This window comes from Dermochelys coriacea, chromosome 15 (assembly GCF_009764565.3).
Source record: "Dermochelys coriacea isolate rDerCor1 chromosome 15, rDerCor1.pri.v4, whole genome shotgun sequence".
NCBI lineage: Eukaryota > Metazoa > Chordata > Testudines > Dermochelyidae > Dermochelys > Dermochelys coriacea.
The window spans coordinates 11,102,437-11,130,061 of NC_050082.1; the positions used below are offsets into that span (position 1 = coordinate 11,102,437).

Below are 27,625 nucleotides of genomic sequence, written 5' to 3' on the forward strand. Positions count from 1 at the left end.
GAATCCATTTGCCAAAGAACTAGGTATCATGTCCATAGCATTCCTCTGAAGAGTGGATGAACTAGAATTAAAACACAAAGGGCCTGCTCCTGCTCCCACTGAAGTCAACAAATAGCACTGGGCCCCGAGGTTAGGGATCACCTACAAACTAGTACATTATTTAAGAAACGAATATATTGAATCGTGAGGTATCTAAAAAGGACCAAATCCCTTTCTAGCAATGTGGCAACACAATGGTCAGATGGTTTATCAAATCTGTGAAGTTTTAACCACAAGCAAAAAACAACTAGCCTAGTATGCATCATTTTTGTGCTTGGATGCTTTTAGTATAAGCACTAACCTCCAGTGCTTATACTAAAAAAGGAAACTTGATAAAAGGACCCATCTATCGAGTTTTTGCCTCACTGAAGTCTTGTTTACTTTTCTTAATTTCATTTTTATGCATGTAAACTTAAAAAAGTGTACACTGATCAATGGGCCTTAAAAATCTGTCTTTACGTATAATTAAGGCTATGACTTTGTCACGAAGGTCATGGAATCTGTGACTTCCAAAGACCTCCGTGACTTCAGCCTGCCGAGGCTGGGAGCTGAAGGGCCCTGCTGCTACCTGCAGTGGCCAGGAGCTACGGCCCCCAAGCTCCCCGGCCATTGCTGGCAGGGGGTAGTCCATTGCTTCCGGCCGCCGTGGGTGGCAGGACCCCACAGCTCCCAGTGATAGGCAGAGGAGATCCTTGGACTCTGAGCCCCCATAGGTGGAGATAGGCCCCAGAGCTCCCAGCTGGACCCCCACAGCTTCCCAGCATCTCCCTATTTTGTCACAGATATTTTTAGTAAAAGTCAGGGACACATCACAGGCTTCTGTTAATTTTTCTTTATTGCCCATGACCTGTCTGACTTTTACTAAAAATATCCATGACAAAATCTTAGCCTTACGTATAATGTACTGAAGAGAAAATAAATTAAATGTTCACTTTGGGATACTCATGCTATGGGAAAAAATAAAGAATGTGGCAAAAAGGTTATGAAGCTCCAGGAAAAAAATTTACATCAAGAGGAAGAAATTCAGTGAAGGATTGGGAAAATTTAAAATTGTTAGATGTTTGGGGGGAAAAAGTCTCATTTATTTATCTCTTTAAATTTATAAAAATATCTATGCTCTGGTCACCTGCCTGGGTAAATAAATATGAATAATGTCCCATACATAAAAAGATATCCATCGAAGCCCTCTAACACTCAGCTGCCCACCTCCCCTAAAATCAAAGGGGGGGGAAAAAAAAAAAAAAAGACTGACTTTGCAGTGTTCTCAGAAGTGAACGAATTTAGGCTCTGGTGAAATAAAAGGGTAGCGAGTTCCAAAGTCAAAGCACCTCTCAGAGAAGAGCTCCCTCCTATTTATATCCAGGGAATCCAGCTCAAGAGTCTCTCCTGACTTCAGCTGTGATAATATGGCATGAGGAGGAAATTCTCCCAGGTAACCAGATCCCGAAACATTTAGAGCTTCATGGGTAAAAATTTAGTACCTTGAATTCCACTTGCTCAAGAGTGACTGGAAGTTTTATCTTTTCCACACTCCCCAGCATAAGTGCCGATCTTTGGAATGGCAGTGCAACATGCTGTGCCTAAGTCAAGTTATTTTTTCTGGATGAACCTCCATCTCCTCATAAAGGAGGAAATAGATTTTCAAACTCCAAGGTGACAAGATTGTAGAAGTTAGTTACTTATTCTGGCAATGGTGCCACGTTCAGTACAGCTGATACTGCCCAGTTGAACATGCCCAACTGCTCAGTTGAACACCCTAAAGATATTAAGAGTGACGGGAGTTCAGCAATGAGCTGAGCAAGGAGCTAAGGAAAGCTTGTGTCTAGGCAGATTTAAGCAAGAGGAAACAGCATCTGAATAAGGTTAGGTCTTCAAATTAATGTTAGAACTCTGTACAGACAAGATCAATCTCACAATTTGTTTCAGACACCCTTCTAACCTCTTAATTGGGGTCAGCAAACAAGGATAAGTGGAATTTTCCTTCTCTGGATACAGGGCAGGACATAAGACCCCGCTGCAACACTTCCTCCTCCATACCACACACACGTCAAAAGTGAACTGTACAGAGCAACAGTGGATTGGGGGTGCTCAAATCCCAAACACTGGGACTTTATTGAACAAGAAAATTGTAGCTGTGTAAATATTAATAGGTTACTATGGATTCATTTAAAAGAATCGCACCATTCAGAAATGTATGCACATCCTTTAGCAAAGGCTAGCCTATGGGTTTGGGATAGAACGAGAGATAAAATAAATTCTTTTCCATTGCCAGTGACACTCACTGCAAATAATTCATAATTTTAACCCATGAACCAGAGAATTTTAAAAATTGGGAGAGACATCAAATTTATGCATGGTTGACCAGCTGTTCACCAAAGAATTTTTTTAAAACTTCTTTAGAAATCAAAATTAACTTTAACTGGCCCACTCTCCTATGGTACCAGTACCTTCAAATTAGATATTGTTTCTCAACTTTCTAGAAAAGTTGTTTTATACAGAAAGCTAATTTTAATAGAAGCAACGGCTTCTGGATGATTAGGAAGCCCTCCTCAAAAATCTAATTTACATAAATCTTTGCAGACAGCCTTCCTTACACAAAAAGTCCATATATGACATGCTGGGAAAAGGACCTAGATAGACAAACTACCCTAGAGGAAAGGGGGTTGATCTGGAAAAGAGGAACTGCAACCTCAGTCTTTAACAAACTAAAACAAAATTTCTTTAAGATACTGTTTCAGAGGTACTTGAGGTACCAGTCAGGTTAAAAATATACGTATAGACTAAACGAGGAGAAATGTTGGAGAAATTGTGGTAGAAAGATTTTATGTATATATGGTGGATAAGTCCAATTGTTAAAGGGCACTGGAATGTAATATTGGGTTACAAATAATAAGGTGTTGGATATTTATTACCAAATGATCTTTTTGTAATCCATCCTGTGGCTTCCTTGTAGACCTGATCACACTCAAAGAAAAGAATTAATCTTCCATCTGCTAGTAACTGTTAGACTACTGATAACCCCTCATTGGAAAAACCAAAAAGCGTCCAAAACTAGAGGGATGGTTCCAAAAAATATGGCAGGTGGTAGTTATTGAGAAATTAAGGCAACAATTACATACCCAACAAAGTAGACAGAAGACAAATAGATATTTAGATATCTGGTTGCTATTTATTCAATCCTTGGACAAAACAAACAAAAAAAGTACTTCTTCACATAACACACACTCTGCCTGTGGCATTCATTGCCAGGGGACACTGTGAAAGCCAAAACTATAACAAGGTTAAAAAAAAAAATTTGATAAATTCACAGAAGATGGGTCCGTCAATGGCTATTAGCCAAGCTGGTCGGAGACGCAACCTCATGCTCTGGTTGTCCCTAAGCCTCTGACTGCCAGTTGCTGGGACTGGATGACGGGATGGATCACCCAATAAATTGCCCTGTTCTGTTCATTCCCTCTGAAGCATCTGGCATTTGCCTCTGTCAGAAGATAGGACAATGGGCTAGATCAGTACTCTTCCTTATTTTTGAAGTGTGGGCCACTTTGGAAAAAAACCTTCAATGTGAGAGCCACATCAGGTGCGTGAGAGGAGGGATTCGGAGCATGAGAGGTGGTCCAGGGTAGGGCAGAGGCTGGGATGTGGGCTCTGGCTGGGGGTGCAGGCAGGCTGCCCTGGGGCTGGGACCAGAGAACTCCCCTCAGCCCTCTCCCTGCTGGCAGCAGCTAGCTCTGGGGAAGGGGCCTTCTTTTCCACTGCTGACAGACAGCATGGGAACTCTGGGGGAAGAGGTCCTCTCTCCCCCAGGCCAGCAGGCAGCATGGGAGTTCCAGGGCCGAGAAAGAGGCCCACAGTACCCTGCAAGGCCCAACTTGCTCCCCTCCACAGTTCCCTCCCACTCCTACCCCTCTCCTCTCCAAGTCCCTACTGCATGGCCCTTTAGAGCTGCTGCGCAGCTATTTGTAGCCTGCTGCACGGCTACGCAGCTTAGAGGGAATTTAGGGTCGATGGGAGCCGCCACTGGCTCGCAGGCCTTGTAGTGAAGAACACTGGGCTAGATGGACTATTGGTCTGACCCAGTATGGCCATTCTTATGTTTTTCTCATGTACATTCGCCTGCAGAAAAACCAGCACACCTGTCCAATATTTTTAAATATTAATGTTTGATACTTGCCTGGTTTGATAAATAGGAGTAGAGTCAGTAGTCTCACTGAATTTAATAAAATCACCAGAAACAACACATCTTGGATGGTGCTAAGAGGCTCACTCTGTAATATGGTGACACCTTGTTAATGAGAGATTTGATTATATTACTTCATAATGTTTGTCTAAACACAATAAAAAAAAGCTCACAGTTATAATGATCATCATTTAGTTTCTGATATTTACATGGCAAGGATTTATCAAACTTCTTAAACAAACAGTTATATGAAAACGAACTGTAATATTTGCCCTCAAAGTGAGAGGGCCATGCCCAGCATAACTATGAGGGTAAACATTATTCTGTACATGCCACTGCGTCTTAAGCCTTGCTCCAGCTACATGGAAAATTATGCTGGATTTCAACAGTGCTCTGGAAAGGCAACGGTCCCTCCCTTAGCCCTGCCCTGATTCCCAAGTTCAGAGTAGTTAAGGCTACAAATAACGTGGAGTTCTAAGCAACTTTATGTTGTATTTAACCCTTCCACTTGTTTTATCGCTATCACATGACTGAAATTTGACTTCAAGGTCACAATTTATGTTCTGTCTCAAGGGAGGTATGTTTTAAAAAAAAAAAACAAACAAAAAATAAACACCCATGTTTTAGCCTGCTTATCTATCTGCTAAGCTCTGTTGCTTTTCTTCATATTATTCACGATATGTTAAGCCTGATGTCCTCATACTAAATCATTCATTTCACAGCGCAAAACTCAGAACTATCCTCTCAGAAGGTTTCATATTGATAAACCACACCATTTTAACTGTCAGATTTATTATCTATGATTATGCTATTACAGAGCTCAGTCTGCATCCATACATACTCCATCTTCACAATTTCTGTCCAGCAAGAACTGCAAGATAGACAGATCTGGCTTGGTTCTTGGGCCACAGCCTTTTTGCCACAGGTACTCACAAGCAATTAGCTATCAAAGCAGGTCAGAACAAATCATGAAACCAGTCTATAGAAAGATGAGACTTGCTCATTAATGACCCAATATCGTTCTAAGTCTCTTACAAAATGCTGACTCAATTACTTTGACTGGTTCTAAAACAGGTATCAAAAGAATAGCAGTTTTGAGCTTCAGTATTTGCGGAAACAGGACATTGCCAATACCAGCCCTTTAAAAATTTCCTAGAGTACACTTAATGGCCCAGTATTAGTAATTTAAAAGGAAATGTATTCTAGAGCAAAGGCTTAGGAGCTAGGAAGGTACTGTGTAATAAGAATGATTCAGACACTAGCTTGTTGTTTGATTTGCATATCTTAATTTCCTTGTGCTTCAAACAACCCAACTAGAAAAAGAGGTAAATCTGGAACACCTGGTTCCTATAGCTTTATGGTTAGTGCTCCAGCCTGCTATGCAGCTATACGTTTGAGGCCCAGCCTCCCACTCACCAAGATGAAAAGCACTGCAGTGAACCACACAGCTCCTGGGAAAGAGAGGGAGTTCCTTGCATTAAACAACAGTATAATCTCTGGTAGATTAAAAAGTACCCTCAATGAGTTCCAAAGGAAGTGCAATTGATACTTGAGATGATTTTGAAATTGCCTGTGATAAGTTATGAATATTATGTGTTGACCTGATCATTGTGAAGTTAATTCAATAACAGTATTGTTAGGGAGAGTGTAGATCCTGAGATGCACTTCCCAGCAAACATTTAAGAGACAATGCAAGAGCCATTCACTTTCATGCTCTGGCTTGACCCCTGCCACAGCTCACCAGTCTGGTTTTGAGGTAGCTGGTCAAAGCCTGTGAGCAGACAGAACAAAGAACTTTGTCTGGATTTAAAGAGGCAATCCCTCAAAGGATAGAGGAAGAGCTAAGGTGAACTCAGTTTCCAGAGGTTCAGAGTCTGGGGTAAAATAAGCCTGCCTAGGACTCTAACATGCACATGTGTGGACCTTTTGTTGTTTTAAAATCCTCTCTCTCGTGTGATGCTTTGTCCCTCCTGTTAATATTAAACAATACTTCAGTTTAAGAAGTCTGGTTGGTCGCTATTCATCACTGGTCACAAGCTCCCAAAGAAAGGAATTGCAGGTACTGAACCCAGTCAGAGCTGCTTGGGTAAGCATGGCTGATGCACAATATTGTACCCTAGGATCCGGTTTAAGACTGGGAGAATCACAAGATTCCACTCAGAGAGAGGTAAGGGTTAGAGAACCAAGATCTAAGTTGGCTGCATTCACAGGCCAGAGAGGGGTAAGAAGTGTTGCTAGCTCTGTAACTGTGACTACCAATCTCAGATGGAAAGGAAGGCAGCTTTGAATCAAAGCTTTGAGGATCACAGGGACTAAAGAGTGCAAAAAACAACTCAAAAGAAAAACCACATGCTGCAGTCAAGATTTCCAGGTAACTAAAATACCCTCAACCCCACCCCAACAAAAGTATTTCTAGTTTCTGGGGAAACATTCCCCTGCATGGTTGAAAGTGACATCAATTCTACTTTTCCTGCTTTAGCAGAGGTTGAGCAGTGTTCTGGAGAAACCTCTCTTGAATAGCTGTTTGCAGTGCTGTGAGACCGTGTTGGTCCCAGGATATTAGAATTGCTGTCATTTCAATCTATTCCTCCACAGGTAATGGCAGATCAGGGTCAACAAAAAGGAAGCTGTTTCCCATGACTGGGGAAGCTTACAATAGAGGTCCAGACTATTTGTCTGAAACACTCTTGCTGCTTAAGTTAAAAATTCTCCTTCCTTAGTATTAACCAATATGGAGGTCAATCAAAGTTTTATCTACCTTCCACATGGACAGTTTCTACAGTGAGAAGTGGAGATTTGCCAGTTTTATGAGAGGAAATACGCTGGAAACACAGGCACTGATTCCAAGAGCAATATACACACAACATTCCAAGTATGTATATACCAATTACATCCCTATTTAAAGTAATGGGGAAAAAGAGATTCTATTACTACCAATCCACCTTCATTTAACATTTCTTCCTTTCACATACTAATGTAATACTTTGTGTTGCTATAGTACTTTCTATCCAAAGATTTCAAAGAACTTGACGAAGAATTAAGCCTTATCAAAACTCCTATGAGATGGGTAAATATTCTCAGTTTACAGAGAGGAAAACAGAGGCACATAGAACGAAGCGATTTTTGCAAGGTTACACAGTAAGTTCATGGTACAGCCAGAAACTGAATGCAGTCTCTTGCTTTATTCACTAGGCCATCGTACCCCCAACAAGACTTACCTATTTGTAAACACCTATTACTACTTCAGCTTTGAACTGCTGTATTTGGAGATAGCACCTGCAACTGAAAATATATAGGAGAAAAAGATCCCTCACATACCAGTAAAAAAGGTTCTGAAAGGTGGCTGTTTCCAGATGATCAAAGTCTTCCTCAGAGAGAGGTTCTTCTGCCAGGAGAAACTACAGTCAGCCAGCACGCTATGTATAACACAAAAGAGACAGGTATCTAAATATGGATATATTTTACCATGTAAGTGTATATAATTAAACAAATACATCTAGATAAGCTGTATATTCAGAAGCAGACCCACAAATAAATTATCTCAAAGATCATCATGAAATTTGATGAACCCATTACCTCCTAGTCTACTCTAACAGTTTTTCACCATCTCTAGGAGAATGTGTCAACTTCTCTCACAAGATTTGGGTTATTTAAATGTTTAATCCAGTTTATCTTGATTTTTTTTTCCTTTCAAAATATCAATCCTCCTACAGAGATTCGCTCTTTGAGGGAGGTATTGTATGTGGATCTCTGGTGCATCCTTCCCAGTACAATTTATTAACGGCTTCATCACATATATATATTTTGTTCCATTTCTACCATGTTTGTGACTGTGAATACAATTTGCTTCATACCATGTTCTTATTTGCAATGCTGTTTGGGGCAAGATTTATTCCAGTTAAGATTTTACAATATTCTGTTACAGTTAGTTCACTTTTTAAATTCTGATGTCAACTTCTGTTTTATATACTGCCTGGGCCCAGATTTTCTACAGCCTGTTTGCAAAGTTCTGTCTCTCTCTCTCTCTCTCTCTCTTTTTTTTTTTTTTTTTTAATTAAAAAAAACCAGCAAATTAGTGTTGGTGAGAGAGCTGGATGAGTGCCCTGGAGCCCAATTCTTCCCCTACCAGATACCAATAGGTCCTTCTGAAGTTAATAAGAGTTTATTTGTATCATGCCAGAGAGACAACATGAGCTCTGGAGACTTGCCAACATGCATCAACTTTGATCTGGAGAGAATGTTTACAATGGAGAAAGGAGTTCAGTCACCCTGGTCAATTCAAATGGCCTCTTGCCAACTTTGTTGGTAGACTCTGTAGTGTGACCATTTGGCCCCAGAAACATTTAATCTCAAACAGGTCAGTAAACAACTGTCACATGGGAACTTCTTTCAGTGACAACACATTTGATGCAGACTCAAATGTAGAGGTTAGAGGGTGCATGTCTATTATGGGTCTTGTGAAACATCTTGTCCCTTTATTTTTAGAATCACTCTATGGACTATCTAGAGCTTAGATTCTGCATCTCTTTCCCTGTCACTTTGTGAATTCTGGAACCATGATACCAAGTGTCTCTGCCACTCTGAACACACACAGTGAAGCTCTTAAGCCAGCACAGTGAGGAATTTCTCTCAAGAATTACACATTTAAAATTTACAGTTTAAGCTTTTCCACAACTATGCATCTGAAGAGGAGACATCTGAGAAGGGGAACAGGAAAAATATGCCTGTTCAAAGTCAGTGAATAAACATGTTCTTGAAGCTTGGTCCCACCATATGCTGTCACTGGATGGGACTACAAGCCCAAGTTATTAGAAAATGAAAGCAGTGTTCTAGTGCTAATGAGCTTATCCTCCTGAGATGGACAGAGCTCTTGTAGAAGCTAGTACAACTACTCATCCAGTGAGTGTGGGTGCCATGAGTGATATGTCTTAGCAGCTCTCTCTCTCTCTCTCTGAGATTTCTGTGTTCTTTTGGTCTGACACCACACTGAATTCAAAAGTGTCTTATTACACTACAAGGCACTGCACTATCTACAGTCATTTGATTGCGTAAGTTGTCATTTCCTTATGTGCATGTCACAGTCTGATCAACAACGGAGGTCTCATAACTGTCTGACTTTAGGACAGAGTCCCACACATTTATACACTTTACACTTTGGAGAATTTTAATAAAGAAGAGTGTGTCCTAAGGGCACCCAAGAATAGGCTCTCTCTTGTTCCACACTGATTGTGTGTAAACTGAGGCCATGTCTATACAACTGAGGCCATGTTACAACAGCACAGCCATAGTGCCATAGACCATGTCTACACTACAGAGGCACAGATATTGTGCTGGAGCTGTGCCGTGATAGTTGAGCAGTGTAGACTCCTACATCAATGTAAGGGAGTTTTCTGCCAGTGCAGTCAATCAACTTCTCTAAAAGGTGGTACCTAGGTTGACACAACCCTTCTTCCGTTGACCTAGCCACGTCTACCCTGGGGCTTAGGTCAACCTCAGTGCTGTGCTCAGGATGCCAAATTTTCACACACCAGAGCAACATGGCTAGGTCAATCAACATTTAAAATGTAGATTTGGCCATAGTGTAGCCACTTTGTTGGAAAATATTTTCCTTACAAGTTTAAGGTTTACTATGAGTTAGTTGTCACATAAGCATTCCCTTATTAGTCCCAAAGGCCACTTGGTGTTCGTTACATCCAAAGTACAGATATAAGGATATACAGCTATATTCTATAACCCACAACAGTACAGTTATAAATACTGGCCAAAACACTTACAACAGATTCAGGCCCAGGACACACCTTCTTACCATTGTGTGACCCAGAGGAGTAAGGAAAAGCTCTGACGACAGCCCCTAAAAACCTTGCTTTTTATACACTAAGTGACCCTGTTAGTTTCTACAAACTCAAACATTTAAATGTATGACTATTTATCCTCATTCCACTATAACAAAATATACAGGAAAGGCATGGGGCATTTAAGAATCATTGACCCAGTCAAGAGAACTGTGGACTGGGACTCAGAAATCCTGGGCTCTATTCCTGGCCCTGCTATTGGTCTGCTGGATGACTTAGCCAAGTCACTTTAACCTCTCTCTGCCTCAGTTTTCCCCATTGGTAAAATGGGGATAACATTTCCTTCCTCAAAGTTCTTTGAAATATGCTGATAAAAATTATGAGTTAAGAGCTTGGTAAATATCACCATTACCTGGCCATAGCAGCATCTCACGGCAAATCTACATGGTACCAGCTTTAATGACCACTAACTCCTACTAACAACATTTTTCTGTTAAAAAACAAACAAACAAGAAATAAAAACAAAAAAAACCTAGGAAATTCACTGACAGAAAGCTTCATTAACTCAGAGTTCTGGTTGCCCTGTGGTATCTCATACCTTTGCAGAACACAGAATTCAGCAAAACTCAACCTTCTGAAAACCAGGAAATGAAAAGTTAAGGTATATATTCACACAACTGCAACTCTGCCATCTTTGAGTAATGCTTCAATACATCCATAGCACATACTTGCACTCAGCTCCTGTTCAGTGTAGTGCAAAAACAATCTATAGCTGTTCCACACTCAAACTAGCCTACTCCACAAGAAACATACCACATGCCTTATGCACATGCTATCCAACACTATGCTTTCGCTTGTCCGCCATTAAACCCACAGTCCACACTCATCTCCCATCTAACTGCTGACACCCCATAACAAGAACACTCCTGTGCCCCATCAATTACACAAGCTACTCAAGGCAGGGTGGTGCTGAATCTCTCAAGGTACACAGGCACCTCTTTCCTTGGATCACACACTCTAGGCTCAGAGAAAGGGGCTTACACACACCCTAGAGGGGTACAGCCCCCCAAGTGGCCTCCTATAATAAATCAGAGCTCTGCCAAGCTGCTCCACATAATCCCTCCACCATTCATACAGGGAATGCAGCTGGAGTCCACATAAGGGATACTGCTAGATCCCCGGAAACAGAATTGGGGTTGTGCTTAACTCTGTGCTCTGGGCTGGAAGGGCATAATGAGGCAAACTTAACTGTAGGTTAAGGAAGGTTTTTTTTGGTCTATAAATCAGTCTCATCACTTTGCCCTCAGTAACTAGAGCCTGTAGCTCACGAAAGCTTATGCTCAAATAAATTTGTTAGTCTCTAAGATGCCACAAGTCCTCCTGTTCTGAGAGCCTATGTACCTGTCTATCCTCAATAACCTGAAGCATAGCAATGAACCCACGTGTTCAGACTCTCACTCCCAATGTACCTGAACTGAGGGGGGGTTGTCTGTTTGGAAGGAGAGGAAATAGGGAAGCTGAGTTCAGATCCCTTCTGCCCTCACTGACCCTAGGGGTGTGTGTGTCAAATGCATCCGATGCAGTGAGCTGTAGCTCACGAAAGCTTATGCTCCAATAAATGTGTTAGTCTCTAAGGTGCCACAAGGACTCCTGTTCTTTTTGCGAACACAGACTAACACGGCTGCTCCTCTGAAATGTGTGTGTGTGTGTGTGTCCAGCCCCAACCCCCCCGCCCTTCCTGCCCCTAGCTAAGGAACATCTGTGTGTGGGGGGGGTGCCCAGCCCCTGTATCCTCAGCCGCTTTGGGGGCGGGCGGGTTCAGAGCCGGTCCCCACTCTCCGCACAGCGATAAAGGCGGGGGTCTCCCAGGTGACGGCGGGGAGTGAGGGCAAGGACAGGCCGGGACGGCTCGCCGCGCCGCGAGAGGCGGGCGCCCACCCCGGCGGGCCCCTCCCCCTACCTGCTCCTCCGCAGCGCGGCGCCGCACATTCGCTCCACGGACGCCGCCATCTTGCCGCAACCTACCGCCCGGCCGCCCGGCTCTGAGGGAGGGCGGGGGGCGGGGCCGTGTTCGCCCCGCCCCCTGGCGGCGGCCTGGGGGAGCGCCGCCGCCGGCGCCAACGGGAGCGGCCGGGGCTGCCCGTAGAACGCGGGGCGTAGGGAGCCGGGCTGGGCTTGCACGGGTCGTGGCTGTGCCGACGCCGTGGGGCCTCGGGCAGCGAGAAGGGCGAGGGTTGTCAGTCTGCCCCTAGCTAGGAGGGGGCAGCCGCGTCGCTGCATGCCGGGCGCAGGAAGAGTTTGCCTTTCCCTGACCTCTCTTAGCTCTCTCCTACGGGCGCAGGCCATTTTGCAAACTCTTCTAAGGGCTCAGAACCCCCTGCACCCTTCCGGCTGGAGCTGGGTAAGTCTTAGCCTCGTTGTACAAAAAATGGGGCAGAAAGGGGCTATCATTGACATGCGATCAGGTAGCCAGTGAGTGACAGAGCTGGGACGAGAACCTGCGAGTCCTGCTGCCGTAGCAGCGTAGCCCGTTTGCTCCTGTGAAACGTCAATGTTGTTCTAAATTTGGGATTAATATTTTTCCCTTGGGCAAGCTGAACCGGCAATTAGCATAATTTCATTTCCAGTCTCTGTTTTTTTCACATCACACACAAAGAGCTGCAGAGCTAAACATTTGTATAAACAGCCGAAAGGAAGCTGCATTTTCCGCCCAGCTCCCTGCATCTTCGCTATTACAGGATTAATATCTGCAGTGAAAATACCTCTGATCTCTGTCTTCTTTAAACCTGGGGAGCCAAAAGCAGCCCTCGCCTAAGAGGTCTGACTTTACTAGGAACCACAGTCACTAGCACCACAGCTGAATTAGGCCCAGAGTGTCATAAAGATGCAAGTTTCGGAGTAGCAGCCCTGTTAGTCTGTATTCGCAAAAAAGAAAAGGAGGACTTGTGGCACTTTAGAGACTAACATTTATTTGAGCATAAGCTTTCGTGAGCTACAGCTCACTTCATCGGATACATTTGGTGGAAAATATTTTAAGAATCTTTCTTAAAAGGTCCCCTTTCTCCAGCTCCTATTACTAGCACTATTATTGTTAAGAGATACAGTAACTAGCAATAATCACACCTCAGATTATCCTCATTACCTTACAGGGCTGGGGGAAAAAATCCCATCCCTTCCTGGAGAGCTGGTCTGAGGAGGCCAGGGAAGCAGATTGAAATAGGTGAGAAATGCTAAGATTAGAGTTAGCCATGACCTGGGACTTTAAAAAAAACAAACAAACAAAAAAAACAACTGCATGTGAAAACTTGCTTCGTGCTTGTATTGAGGTGTGGAGACAGCTGAAATAAAGATAATACAAGATGTAGGTCAGAGAGGTGGGTGTGAGGGATTTGGAGTTGTCTGTAATAATGAATTAATATTATGTGTTGACTTGATAATTATGGTGCTTAGTGTGTGTATATATTGAATTAATGCAATAGCAGGATTGTCAGGAAGGACACTCAGTAAAGTACATATCTCTTAACCAACATGTGAGATACAATCCAAAAGCCATTATAGCTCATCTTAAGTCATCACTCTCCTTACAGTGTGTATGGTAACACCCATTGTTTCATACTCTGTGTATATAAATCTCCCCACTGTATTTTCCATTGAATGCATCCGATGAAGTGAGCTGTAGCTCACAAAAGCTTATGCTCAAATAAATTTGTTAGTCTCTAAAGTGCCACAAGTACTCCTTTTCTTTTTGCAAATACAGACTAACACAGCTGCTACTCTGAAACTTGCTCAAGGAATGTACAGGTTTTTGAGACCGACACCCAGCCTCCAACAGTTATGATTCTCAGTAAAATAGCTCTGTGTGTGTAGATCTCATTTTAAAATCCTCTCTCTCTTGTGATATTTTCTTCGTATTGTTAAGATTAAACAACACTTTGGGTTAGGAAGGGTGCCTGGTCCCTGTATTCACTGCTGGGTATGAGCTTCTAAAGAGCAGATTCCACACATTGTGAGCCTAGACAGACGTGTTCTGGTAGGGACAGTCAATACATGGGACACTACAGGCCAGGGCCCCACTCTCAGAGTGGTAAAAACCACATGATTCTACCTTAGGAGAGGTAAAGATGGGAGATTGAGATTAGGCAGAGACCCGAGAGAGTTCAGAGGTGGAGCTAGCCTTGTAACCATGACCATGGGAAAGGTTACAAGACAACAAATGTAGCATAGTATGCATCGTGGAAGCTTCTAAGAACAGAGAAAGGAGCAGTGTAGTCCCTAGGTAGAAATGCAAAAGAAGTAAGTGGGGAATGGGGAAGGGGAGGAGCACTAGGAAAATGAATGGGAGTACTTGTGGCACCTTAGAGACTAACAAATTTATTAGAGCATAAGCTTTTGTGAGCTACAGCTCACTTCATCGGATGCATTGGGTGGAAAAAACAGAGGACAGATTTATATATACACACACACACACAGAGAACATGAAACAATGGGTTTATCATACACACTGTAAGGAGAGTGATCACTTAAGATAAGCCATCACCAGCAAGGGGGGGGGGGAGGAGGAAAACCTTTCATGGTGACAAGCAAGGTAGGCTAATTCCAGCAGTTAACAAGAATATCAGAGGAACAGTGGGGGGTGGGGTGGGAGGGAGAAATACCATGGGGAAATAGTTTTACTTTGTGTAATGACTCATCCATTCCCAGTCTCTATTCAAGCCTAAGTTAATTGTATCCAGTTTGCAAATTAATTCCAATTCAGCAGTCTCTCGTTGGAGTAGGTTTTTGAAGCTTTTTTGTTGAAGTATAGCCACTCTTAGGTCTGTGATCGAGTGACCAGAGAGATTGAAGTGTTCTCCAACTGGTTTTTGAATGTTATAATTCTTGACGTCTGATTTGTGTCCATTCATTCTTTTACGTAGAGACTGTCCAGTTTGGCCAATGTACATGGCAGAGGGGCATTGCTGGCACATGATGGCATATATCACATTGGTAGATGGTATTGTAGTTATAGGAATGCATGATAGAGATCTTGTAGGTGTTTGTCTCTGTCTGAGGGGTTGGAGCAAATGCGGTTATATCGTAACGCTTGGCTGTAGACAATGGATCGAGTGGTATGATCATGATCCAACCCCTCAGACAGACAACTACAATACCCACCTGCTGAAGTGAAGAAACAGATTGACAGAGCCAGAAGATTACCCAGAAGTCACCTACTACAGGACAGGCCCAACAAAGAAAACAACAGAACGCCACTAGCCATCACCTTCAGCCCCCAACTAAAACCTCTCCAACGCATCGTCAAGGATCTACAACCTATCCTGAAGGACGACCCATCACTCTCACAGATCTTGGGAGACAGACCAGTCCTTGCTTACAGACAGCCCCCCAATCTGAAGCAAATACTCACCAGCAACCACACACCACACAACAGAACCACTAACCCAGGAACCTATCCTTGCAATAAAGCCCGTTGCCAACTCTGTCCACATATCTATTCAGGGGATACCATCATAGAGCCTAATCACATCAGCCACACTATCAGAGGCTCGTTCACCTGCGCATCTACCAATGTGATATATGCCATCATGTGCCAGCAATGCCCCTCTGCCATGTACATTGGCCAAACTGGACAGTCTCTACGTAAAAGAATGAATGGACACAAATCAGACGTCAAGAATTATAACATTCAAAAACCAGTTGGAGAACACTTCAATCTCTCTGGTCACTCGATCACAGACCTAAGAGTGGCTATACTTCAACAAAAAAGCTTCAAAAACCTACTCCAACGAGAGACTGCTGAATTGGAATTAATTTGCAAACTGGATACAATTAACTTAGGCTTGAATAGAGATTGGGAATGGATGAGTCATTACACAAAGTAAAACTATTTCCCCATGGTATTTCTCCCTCCCACCCCACCCCCCACTGTTCCTCTGATATTCTTGTTAACTGCTGGAATTAGCCTACCTTGCTTGTCACCATGAAAGGTTTTCCTCCTTTTCCCCCCCCCCCCTGCTTCTGGTGATGGATGAAGTGAGCTGTAGCTCACGAAAGCTTATGCTCTAATAAATTTGTTAGTCTCTAAGGTGCCACAAGTACTCCTTTTCTTTTTGCGAAAACAGACTAACACGGCTGCTACTCTGAAACTTATCTTAAGTGATCACTCTCCTTACAGTGTGTATGATAAACCCATTGTTTCATGTTCTCTCTCTGTGTGTGTGTGTGTGTGTGTGTGTGTGTGTGTGTGTATATATATATAAATCTCTCCTCTGCTTTTTCCACCAAATGCATCCGATGAAGTGAGCTGTAGCTCACGAAAGCTTATGCTCTAATAAATTTGTTAGTCTCTAAGGTGCCACACGTACTCCTTTTCTTTTTGCGAATACAGACTAACACGGCTGCTACTCTGAAACCAGGAAAATGAATGAATATCAGAGGGAGCGTATTAGGTGGGAGGGGTGGGAAGGAAAGAAGTGTGCTGGGAAAGTCCATGGGTGAGGGTTGGATCACTGCAGGAAAAAAAACCAACAACAAAACGCTAGGGATTTAGCCTTCTTTCTCCAGAACACAGGAACTGGAGTATATGTGCCCTACCCTGCCAGTGAATAGGAAAGGGTACTGAAGAAATCCCTATTAGCAATAGTGTATGCACCAGCTCAGTTATGTGACAATGAGTGGATTACACCTCTGCAGAAACTAAGGTGCCACAAGTACTCCTTTTCTTTTTGCGAATACAGACTAACACGGCTGCTACTCTGAAATCTGTTTTTAATGTAGGCATGATGGCCTAGTGTGCAAATAATAGGGCTAATCATAACCCCTCTTGAAGGACTAATAGGTAACCCTTCATTCTAAGTGCTCAGGGAAGGCAGAATACATAATACAGGGAAACCTAGATTTGGATGACGTTCATAGTATAACATGAAACAGCAAGAGACAAGAAAGTAAGTAAAAGCAACTGCTCTGGCCTGAAGGCCCAGGTAGGCACAAGGAAATCACTTTTGCCCAGATTTCAAAAGGTATGCAGGCTCCTAATTTCAAAGTAAATTAGGAGCCTAATCACACTTAACAATTAGATTGACTAGCTACATCACTCAAAGCTGTAAAAAATTTCATGCCCTGACTGCCATAGTTATGTTGACCAAACCCCTGTGAAGACAAACCCCTGATCGAAGAATTTTTCCATCAACATAGCTATCACCGCTCAGAGAGATGGATTAACTACATTGATGGATGGGGTTTTTCCATCAATGCAGGAAGTATTTACACTATAGGGCTATGGTGGTACAGGAGCAGTGCCACTGCTGTGGTTATGTAGTGGCTGTCATGTAGACATAACCTAAATCTCTTTGAGCCTTTTTGGTTATTAGTTATTTGTAACTATATAGCAGATATAAACATTTAAAAAAAACACCACCACATTATTTTTGGCAGTGGCCCTCAGAGATGTATGGTCCAGTGGTCTGAACAAGCCTCTTATCTCAATCTCACAGAGCGGAAATTGAGGTTAATTCTTACCTACCTCAGAGGCATAGATGTCCAGTGAAAAGGGAGAGACCTATTCATTTTAAAAGCTAAAAAGTTAGCGTTTTCTCTGTCTCACAAAAATGTATTTACTGCAATGCTTTTTACTAAGGATCTGTTTTTTTGTCACTACAGTAGTTTTCTTACCAATGGCACAGATTTAATTTATTTCTCATGGTACAGAGTGTGTGCAGTTCTCACTAACAGTCTTCAACCACTGGTACACTTACGCAGGGAAGTTGTGAGGATTAATCACACGGGCTGATTTTCAAAGAGTGAAAGCCCCAGATATTTTTACACAATTATCTTTATTTACATGTTTAATTACTCTGCATACACAAATATCCAAAATAACTGCACAGGAAAAGACAGGCACAAGTTGGGTTCTTACTATTTGTAAAGTACTTTACAGATGAAAAGCACTATACTGCCTTAATAATTTCTCATGCTGCGAAACTAGAATGGAAACCACAAAGTGAAACAATGCCAGGTAGGTGTAGACAGAGATTTAAATTCAAACCACCACAACTTCTTCGTGGAGCACTGTGACATTACCCAGGGTCCAGTCTAGACCAATGGACATCTGTGTCCCCTCAATTCTCCAACCTGGGGTGACTTTTACACTGCTTCTCTGTGAGATCAACCACTTCTGGTCTGCTCGCTCTCTCTCTCAACCTCCAGGATGAAAATCACTAGCCAGCCACTCCTGAATTATATTACAGATGGAAACCAGCAAATTCCCAGTCCCGTCCCCAGAAATGTGAGTCTCGTACAGCCCTGTACCCTCCTGGACAATACAGGCTCATAGAAAGTCCATTTCATTAATAGAAAATGATGTGCACAAATCTTGTTATTCCAAATGGATTTTCCCAAACACTTCAATCCAAACACACTGGCTTAGATAAAACAAGTTTATTAACGACTGAAAGAAAGATTAAGTGATTACAAGTAATGAGGTATAAAAGTCAGAATTTGGCTATAAGAAAATAAAAGGCAAGATGTAACTAATATCTCACTTAACAAGCTAAGTGAATTGAAAGCAAAATGTCTCTCTCATCGCATGGTTTTGCAGTATTATTGGATGCCTTTCAGCCAGAACCCCTCCCCCAATCCATTGCTCCTTTCCTTGTCTTTCAGATGTTGTGGGCAGAGAGAAAGGGAGGAGAGAGAATCTGGGGAGTTTTCTCCCCTTTCTTATAGCAATTCTCTTATTTGAGACTCATCTCCAGCTGGGGTTCAGGCAACAGAAAATCTGTTTTCAAGGGAACCTCAAGCTGTTCCATTACCAAGATGTATATTTCTTGCTCAGACCCTTCTTCCTGCCAAAGAATGGCCACTTAACCATGTGATAGTCCATTTGAATATGTTGACACCTAGCTTAGGTGTTGAACTGGTTTCCCTAAACTTGGAACATGTCTTATACAATAGAACTTTATAACTTCACATATAACGTTGCCCCTCATATTTTACCAGGACAGTAGTGTTCAGTAGATGAGTTTTCAAATGATACCTCACCAGGCATACTTTGTACAAAATCTAGTTTGTAAAAAGGGTGAACATGAGGATACAGACTGTCACAAGCACAGATAGGGCAACTGATGAGTTCTGTTCAAGGTCCACATGGTGTTTGTGAGCCTAAAGTTACTGCTGGAAGCCTTTGGATAGCAAAAAAAATTAGGCACCAGGATATTGCATGCTCCCACATCGTGTCTGCCTGAAGGTTGTCAGGATTGAACCTCCAACAGAGGCCTGCGTATGGTAGAGCAGAAAATACACTAATGCTTTCCATCTGTGCCTAGGAATGGGGCCTCTTGCGCCTCCTTAATCCTCCTCTCACCTCATGACTGACTGCCATTCCTTCTGCCTACTCAGAAACACCATCCTTTTTTCAGTCTTCTCTGTTGTGTTTATTGGTTTCTTGTGCTGAGGCCTAAACCCATTTGTTTTCTGTCAGCAGTTCCAGTCATTGCATTGGAATCCCTGGTATGAGACAAGAAGAGAAGGCTTCGGTTACAGTGGGATTACTGCTACATTGTTATCATGAAGGCAGCCACAGCCACCATACTTGTCCTAGCTACCTTCGCCCTGCTCTCTTCAGGTAGGACTGGTACAGAGGGGGAGGGAGAAGGGTGACAGTCATCAAAACACGTCTCAGGCACTTTATGCTTGTTCTTTTTGCTTCTTATGATACAAAATGGTTGCTGTTAGGTCTGTGTCTATTCTGATTACTTCAGTTCTCATCTGGTATTAAAAAAAGGAGTACTTGTGGCACCTTAGAGACTAAAATTTATTTGAGCATAAGCTTTCGTGAGCTACAGCTCACTTCATCGGAATGCGTTCGGATGCATCCGATGAAGTGAGCTGTAGCTCACGAAAGCTTATGCTCAAATTTGTGAGTCTCTAAGGTGCCACAAGTACTCCTTTTCTTTTTGCTAATACAGACTAACACGGCTGCTACTCTGAAACCTGTCATCTGGTATTAGTCTCCCTGTTTGATCTATGGCAGATGTTGACTTCATTAGTGATCCTTGAAAACAGCTTAATGCAGCTGTTCCTTGGCACTTTATGGCAAGGGGGTTGTTTGCTTTGAATAGTTGATGGGACCTGTTTGTTCTCTAGCCTTAACACAGTGAAACAATTTAGGCCAAGCCTACCTCTAAACTTTAGGTCAACTTACCTACGCAGTTTAGGACTGTGGAAAAAATTCTTGCCCTAAGCACTGCAGTTATATCAACCTAACTTCCTGCGTAAATGCAGCTAGGTGGATGGAAGTATTCGTCCACCAATCTAGTTACCGCCTCTCGGAGAGATGGATTACCTATAATGTAGAAAGCATCTGTTCTACAGAGGAACAGCTGCAATCCCATAGCTGTGCTGCTGCAGTGTAGACATAACCTTTGTATATTTGGAATGAGGCATCTTAGAAATTAAGGGTCTCTCAAATCCAGTTGAACTATGATTAAAGCATGGAGCTTGGCAGCTCCTGACAGAGTTGACGGTTTACGTAATTAAACGTGTACATTTTAAAATAAAATGCTAATTTCTGCAAAAAACAAAACCCAAACCCAACCCTATATTAAGAAAACATTAAAGTTACACAGCTAAGCACTTAAAAATCAGGGAGGTACAATGGTAAAGTTGAATATATAACGCTTTGAATGCGTTTGACCTGGTCTTTAATTACATGATTTTGTTTACACTGGGTCCTCTCTTCAGTTACATGATCACGTATTATTTTGCATATAAATTTTTTTTTTTTTTTTTTTATAATTTTGAACAAACACACAGCATTTCTTTGTACCATGTATGACAATGTATTCTGGACAAAATGTCCATGAAAGTCATTTAAATTAAGAGTGCACAGTAAGCTGTACTTATACAGTGCACCACAGATTAATTCTAGAGTTTAAGATAAGAGTGAAAATTTACTAGCATCTTATAGGTCAATTTAGGTCTCAATCCTGCAAACATTTATGCATGTTCTTAACTTCATGCATAAAACTAATCTCATTGACTTCAAGGGGGTTACTCACGTACACAAAGTTAAGCTTGTGCATACATGTTTGCAGGATTCAGGACCAAATCTGTAACTAAATTAGCTTCATAGCTAATTGCCTTCTCCACTGAATATCACCAAGGAAGGCTGTGCTGATGGCTGAAAAGAATGTATAGGACATGGGTTCTAACTATTAAACACATTCCTATGAGAACGTGCTATATTAAAAAGCCTACATCAGTAAAGAGACTGACCATTATCACAGCAAAATTAGAATTGTCCAAGAATGAAAAAATTACCAAAAACTATGCCTATGCATCCGAGGTTATAGAAAATGTTTTATTATATACTGTATTATTTCAGAAACAATAATACTTTGCACTTATTATGAAGACTGAACACATATGGAAATAATCAGAGATCAGACTTGATCAGTTTCTTTCGATATGTGCCATCAGGACATGTGATTTTTCTCAGAACGCTTTCAAGCATTAGTTAACCTGTTTGTCACCCCTGCAAGGTAGGCAGGGATGTTCATTTTACAGATGAGGAAATTAGCACAATAAGAAATCTGTGTCTGCTTCAGATTCCACAGTCAGTGAGAGAGTTGAGAAAAGAACTCAGAATTTGTGATTCACAGTCTTATACTGTAACCTCTAAAACTGAGTTCCCTCCCACAAGCCCCACTGTAGGAGCTATGGAAATGTTTAGTCAGTTCTATGTAGAACTCTCACCTGAATGGATGCGGTCAATTTAGTAGCTAGTTCTTTATCTTGTCTCTGCTTTTTAGTATCAGTTCAAGTCTGCTACTGATCTGGGATATACAAACAATAGTCCTCATCCTTTTTACTGACAATGTCATTTCTGCCCCCATTAACTTTGGGGTAAGGTGAGTCTGGGGTTAATGACGATCATGCTAACAAACACAACTTGACATTTCTACATTAGCTGCAAAATCCTACTTAAAATCATGTTAGTGAAAACATGGCAGCTAACCCAGTTTAAAACATAACCTATTTTCTGTTTAAAGAATGGCCTTCATGATGCTCTATTCAGCTCTATGGGCTGCTTTCATGGGAGAGAGCCAAGAACAGAATTCCAATTCCAGTTCTGGCACTGCTTTTCAGTCTCATCTTGGAAAAGGCACGTAACCTCTCTGCACATCATCTATAAAACGAGGATAATATTTCCTGCCTACTTCATGGCAGAGTAGTGGGGTGGCAAGGATTAATGTTTGTCAAGTGCTCTGAGAACTTAAAATGTTCTAGAAACATTGAGTATTTACAAGCTATCCCAGTTCCTGTTCCTCCTTGGCAGATTTCAGCAAGTGAAGCAAACTTCTCTAACCAAAGGAAAGTCCAGGAAACAGTTTTTCATTGTCCCCTTGATAACTTAGGCAGCTATGTTGTTTAGGAACAGGCCCAAGCTGTAAAATTCCCATCATGATCTCAAAAGCCCAAAGTTCGGTAGTGTTTGGATCTAGGGTTTTGGTTCAGTATATTATATATAGTATCTGATTTTTGCAGATGACTGCTGATTGGGGTATAGATTTCAAATTCACCCTTAGATCTTTTTTTTTTTTTGGATCTGGTGCTTTTAGTGTAGGCCTCATTATTGAAAACAGAATCCTAGCACTGAAGGATTTTCCCTAGTCATAGGGAAATAGTCAGGAAATGCTGTTCCAGTTAAAGATGAGACTTTCCTCTCTTTAGCACTTTGATTCTAGAAAACAGTCTACTTTTTCCCTGTTAAAGAACAAAAACTAAAATCAGCTATGGGTCAGTTTCCTCCATCCATGTCCCTTCTTCTGAATCTCCCTCTCCCCATTTAAAGAGCACACGTCTTGCCTTCTGATCCTTCAGGGAAGAAGTTCAGATGGTGCACGCTGTCTGACCTGGAGCAGAGGAAGTGTGCTGAGTTATCTAAAGTACTCCTGGCTGTCGTACCTCTGGCTACAATCAACTCCTTTGCTAGGGTTTCCTGTATCAGAGCTCAAAATACTCATGACTGTATCGACAAGATCAGGGTGAGTCTGTAGAGAATTCCAGAGTTTATCTTAACCCAAAGTCCAGTTCTTCTGAAGCGTGGGGGTGTAACAACTACTACTACACAGAATCCATAGGGAAGTGAAATCTAGGCAATCATGGCGATGCTATTTCATGTGTGACAAAGTACACAGTATCTGGGCAGGCAAGAAGAATCAGGTGATAAAAATCACTAATCGGTGATGCAGCTAATGCTGAGCCAAAATAGAATCTCTGCCACACCTTTGTAATCCCAATGAAATAAATAAGAGCTGTGTGGGAGCAAATGAGCAAAATCTGTCTCCTCCCCACAGCTGTTAAATCATGAAGACATACCAAAAGTCCCCTTGGCTTTTAGGTTTCAATTCTAGTTCAGCTATATGTAACAATTTTTCTGTCCCTCCCAATTTAACCTCTAGTTAATCTTTCCTGAACCAAAGAGCTATCCTTAGTCCAAATAAAAATATATTTGAATTATAATTTATATGAGATGAGGCACTGAAGTGACTAGCGGTTTAAGACAACTTTCACTGATGGGATGATGCTTCTTATACTGGTGTGTGCATTTAAGGACAAATTCCTTTGGGGAGAAAGGAATATAGAGCCCTGGCCTTTCTAGCAGTAGTTCAGTTTCGCTAATGCATCTGAAACCTGACTGGGAAAAGGGAATTCAGTCTCCATCATCATTCATCCCTGGTTTCCTCCACTGGATCCCAGCTCTGACTTGGAAAAAACAACTGCTCCTGAGGTCAGAGAAGAACCTTGTCTCCACTTCTTCATTCAGTCCTGAGCTCCTTGTTAATAGATTATAAAGCTATATTTAGTAGGAGCTGTAGATAATATGATTAAGCAAGGAACCCAGAAGTGCCTGAAAGGTTTTTGGGGATGAATGGTGAGGAGAATACTCAGCCAGTATTTGTGGATATGGAAGGAAAAAAAAAATCTGGAGTAAAATCTAGACCTCACTAAAGTCAATGGGAGTTTTCCCCATTGACTTCAGCAGAACCAGGATTTCATCCTTGGGGTAATGGAAGGATCAAAGGGAATGTGGAGGAGGGATGTCGTCTTGCCAAATTAGGCTTGTGAAGAATACTCTGGCTTCATGCAGGATGAATACTGACACAGACAGACATGTTACATATTTGACGATCAATTCAAGTTAACGTTCCACCATGCCAAGAAACAGGAATCCAACCAAAACTGAGGCAAGCGTTGTGAAAAGTCTGTGGTGAGAGCTCTAGTCTTCAAGTCACTCATTGTTCCCATGGACAGAGGAACTCTCTCAAATGGATTTTTTTATTTTGAAAAAAGGTGAATAAAGCAGATGCTGTCTCCTTGGATGCTGGAGATGTTTATTCTGCTGTGAAGCTGTACGGCCTAACTGTGGTGGCAAAGGAGATCTATGAGGAAGGTAGGTTAGCAGAAACACCTGTTTCTAAAATATCTTCACTGTAACTGAATGTTATCACTAAGATAGAAAGTAACAGAGAAAGCACTACAATGGATAACTCTAAGGAGACCTCAGCCCAGAGCAGTATAGGAGAATCAATCCTATCCTCAGTGAGAGAAAATATCTGTAGTGGTTATAGCAGAGGATCAGATTTTATTCCTGCTTTGGACAGTGGTTCATTAGGTAACATGAAGTAATTTGCCCCATCTCTATGCCTCAGTAGCTCTGAGCGCTCACCTATGTCAGAGGGGTTTTGAGAGGCTTAATATAAGTTTGTAAAGCACTTCGAGATAAAGATGTCAATAATATCCTGCACTTAAAAATAAAATTTTTCATCCTCCAATCCTGTCCCCAGTACCTATAATTCACCCCTTCTTCTGTCTCTGGAGATCCATTTCCCACTGCATACTGGAGTTCCAAGCCTTGCAGTTAGACTGAAGATACATCCCTACCTTTCCCCCTTATCACAAAGCCCTTATGAAACACATTGAAAAATGGGAGGGAAAAGAGCAACAGGACTGAGCAGTGGGTTGGAGGGGGTTGACTTACAAGGAAGGAGTAAGAACTAAAGCCTGGCCCAACCAAAACTAAAATTACATGATTGAAAAGATCTGAAGGGAGTAAACCCAAAAGAGAGAGTTGAATTAGAGTGATATCTGGGAGAATAACTGGGAGAAAAGGGATGAAATTAAGGAAGGGAAAAATATTTGGCTGAGTATCAGAATCATCATGGAATTAAGACGTATTAGGCTGTGAAAGATTCAGAAGGTAAGTGCCGGAAGCCCCATTGGTTGCAGAATCTGAAACTAGATGGCACAAATGCTCAGTGCAATGTTTCATGCAAACCAAGCTACATTGGCCTTGGACAGATGGACTGGATTTTCTAATAGACCTTTTTCATCTCTAAGTTCTATATTCCTTGCTTTGCATGTTGGTAGCTCTTGGCTAGATGGTAGTGTCTTGGCAAACCTGGCAGTAACATAACCAACAGAATGTTCCTTTCAGACCAACTCTCCTTTCCCTGCTTATGCTGGTAACTGCATTTCATACATTTTGAGACTTTTTCCCTTAGCCCTGGCACAGAGATCCTCACATCGCTTTGCATCACAGCAGTTGTCCTAAATTTATTAAAGGGATAGTTATTCTTCCTGTATCTCCCCTTTCCCATCATTAGGAAACTGCATATTTGCTGTGGCCATTGCCAGACGAGGAACTTTGGACATCCAGAAGTTAAGGGGGGTGCGTAGCTGCCACAATGGAGCCAGATGGACATCAGGCTGGAACATCCCACTGGGCTTCCTCCTGGCTAGGAATGAGCTCCTCTGGGATGAGGATCAGCCTCTGAGCCAAGGTGGGTGAGTGGACGGTGACCAACACCATGGGACCAAGCTCCTGCCTATGTAAAGGAGAGTAAAGTGGTGGCAGGTATAACACCTACTGAACTATATGGAACACACCAAGACCAAAGAGCCTCTGGGTTGGTGGACCAGATATCCACTTGGGAAAGCTTAGCCACTTGCTGCTAGCCCTCTTCTGCCAGTGCCTTTTCAGTGATCCCTCACAACAGAAAAGCTATGTTAGCAAGAGCAACAGGAAACACCTGTGTTCTGTATTTAATGGGAGGTTAGGGAAAGGGAAGCATTGTACAGTAGCTTCTACAGTATATCGTCTTACCTTTCTGTTGTGCCTTTAATTCCAAAGGATCCCAAAGCCTTTGACAAATGATGGGCCTGATTCTTCACTCAAATCTCACCAAATGGAGGATTGGATCCTACGGCTGCCCAGCACCAGTGAAACGCAGCCACCTTTGGGGTGGAGAATAGCAATCAGCTGTAGTATAGCAAGTACACAACAATGAGCAGAGGCTGGTCAAAGACTCCAGGTTCTTACAGAAAGTGCCACAGATTCCATAATGAACACACAGAGCAGACAGGGCCCTGGTTTTTAAGGGTAGGGGGCCCACATGCAGGAAGTGCACAAAATTCAATTTAACTCCCTCAGAAGGAAGAAAGATGGACTTGACCCAACCAGGATTTGATCCTGTAGTTTCAGGAAGTATTTCATAACTGAAGCTTGGACAACCAAGCCATCCCCACTGGAGACAATAACTTTTTACAAGTAGCACGTAAGGAATGCTACTGTTCTCTTCCAGCCTTTGCCACTTGACTGTTTTTCTTATGTCTACAGTGATCAGTCAATATTTCAATGCCAGCTGCATCCCTGGTGTTGGCGTCACCTCTCCTCAGCTCTGTGCTCTCTGTCAAGGACCGAAATCCTTCGTTAGGAACAAGAACCACTTCTGTGAGACCAGCAGCAGTGAGCCCTTCTACGACTCTGAGGGAGCCTTCAGGTGACTCTGCTTGCATTAGAGGTGGCTTGGGAGGAAAAAGGGATGGCAGGAGGAGAAAAGCAGGTTTAAGTGCTAATGGATTGTGTTCATCTCTCTGCAGGTGCTTGAAGAATGGGGTAGCAGATATTGCTTTCCTAGATCACTTAACGATAAAGAATAGCACAGGTAAACCCAAGTACTCAGATTTCTGTTGGCCTGCAACTTGTATTCTTTTCTACATGGATGCTTTGTGGGGAGATGCCCAGTGCATTATCGATTTCAGTTTGAGTTTAATGTAGGCAAGCAACTCTTGAGGGTATGCCTCAGATCTCCAAGAGTCAGAGGGAAATGGAGAGTGGAAGGTTGGGAGGGGAATGGTGGCTCACAGGAGATGTTCTTTGTGTTCTTTGTCAGAACCACCAAAGCTTTCCATTTTAGATTATTACCTTAGCTCTCAGTCATTATTTATACAGTATGGCTGATCGTATATCAATGAGGAACCCTTTAAAATTCCATGGGTACCTCTGCTAGAGGAGCAGTTTTCATTGGCCAGGCTTTTTACTTGACCAAAAATTTGCATCGTATACCCAAGGTCAGTCGATGGAGGGGTCTAGCAGCTTTTTTTCTTTAAAGAAGATTTAAAATTATTGCTTCTCAGAAAGTGTCTCAAATTCCCCAGCCAACGTCCTTATGCTTTAACATCTCTCTTTGGTAAGGGGAGTAGCACAGAGAGAAACCTTCCCTGCTGACAGTTGGTATTCACTGTCCTGCTTGGGCACTGAGACTTGGAGCAGGCT

General features: G+C 42.3%; 2 protein-coding genes across 9 annotated transcripts in view; one reads left to right on the plus strand and one right to left on the minus strand.

The window, feature by feature from the left end:
• The window catches only part of PISD (phosphatidylserine decarboxylase), a 46,728-nt gene extending 34,631 nt beyond the window's left edge, over positions 1 to 12,097 (minus strand). Inside the window, exons 1-4 of one of the 4 annotated variants that reach the window (XM_043498071.1) lie at positions 11,969 to 12,033; positions 10,607 to 10,642; positions 7,535 to 7,632; positions 4,211 to 4,321 (exon numbers count right to left, since the gene is read on the minus strand). In XM_043498071.1, the coding sequence (XP_043354006.1) occupies positions 4,211 to 4,321; positions 7,535 to 7,632; positions 10,607 to 10,642; positions 11,969 to 12,018 (295 nt within the window). In that variant the 5' untranslated portion in view covers positions 12,019 to 12,033. Of the gene's footprint in view, positions 1 to 4,210; positions 4,322 to 7,534; positions 7,633 to 10,606; positions 10,643 to 11,968 lie in introns of all 4 variants that reach the window. The other 3 variants (XM_038373675.2, XM_043498072.1, XM_038373678.2) reach the window with 3 other exon arrangements.
• A 12-nt stretch (positions 12,098 to 12,109) lies between these two features.
• The window catches only part of LOC119843798 (serotransferrin-2-like), a 32,789-nt gene continuing 17,273 nt past the window's right edge, over positions 12,110 to 27,625 (plus strand). Inside the window, exons 1-8 of one of the 5 annotated variants that reach the window (XM_038373673.2) lie at positions 12,128 to 12,409; positions 13,158 to 13,228; positions 19,484 to 19,627; positions 22,888 to 23,051; positions 24,361 to 24,460; positions 25,674 to 25,850; positions 26,687 to 26,849; positions 26,950 to 27,014. In XM_038373673.2, coding sequence (XP_038229601.1) covers positions 19,570 to 19,627; positions 22,888 to 23,051; positions 24,361 to 24,460; positions 25,674 to 25,850; positions 26,687 to 26,849; positions 26,950 to 27,014 — 727 coding nt within the window. In that variant the 5' untranslated portion in view covers positions 12,128 to 12,409; positions 13,158 to 13,228; positions 19,484 to 19,569. Of the gene's footprint in view, positions 12,410 to 13,157; positions 13,229 to 19,483; positions 19,628 to 22,887; positions 23,052 to 24,360; positions 24,461 to 25,673; positions 25,851 to 26,686; positions 26,850 to 26,949; positions 27,015 to 27,625 lie in introns of all 5 variants that reach the window. The other 4 variants (XM_038373672.2, XM_038373670.2, XM_038373671.2 and 1 more) reach the window with 4 other exon arrangements.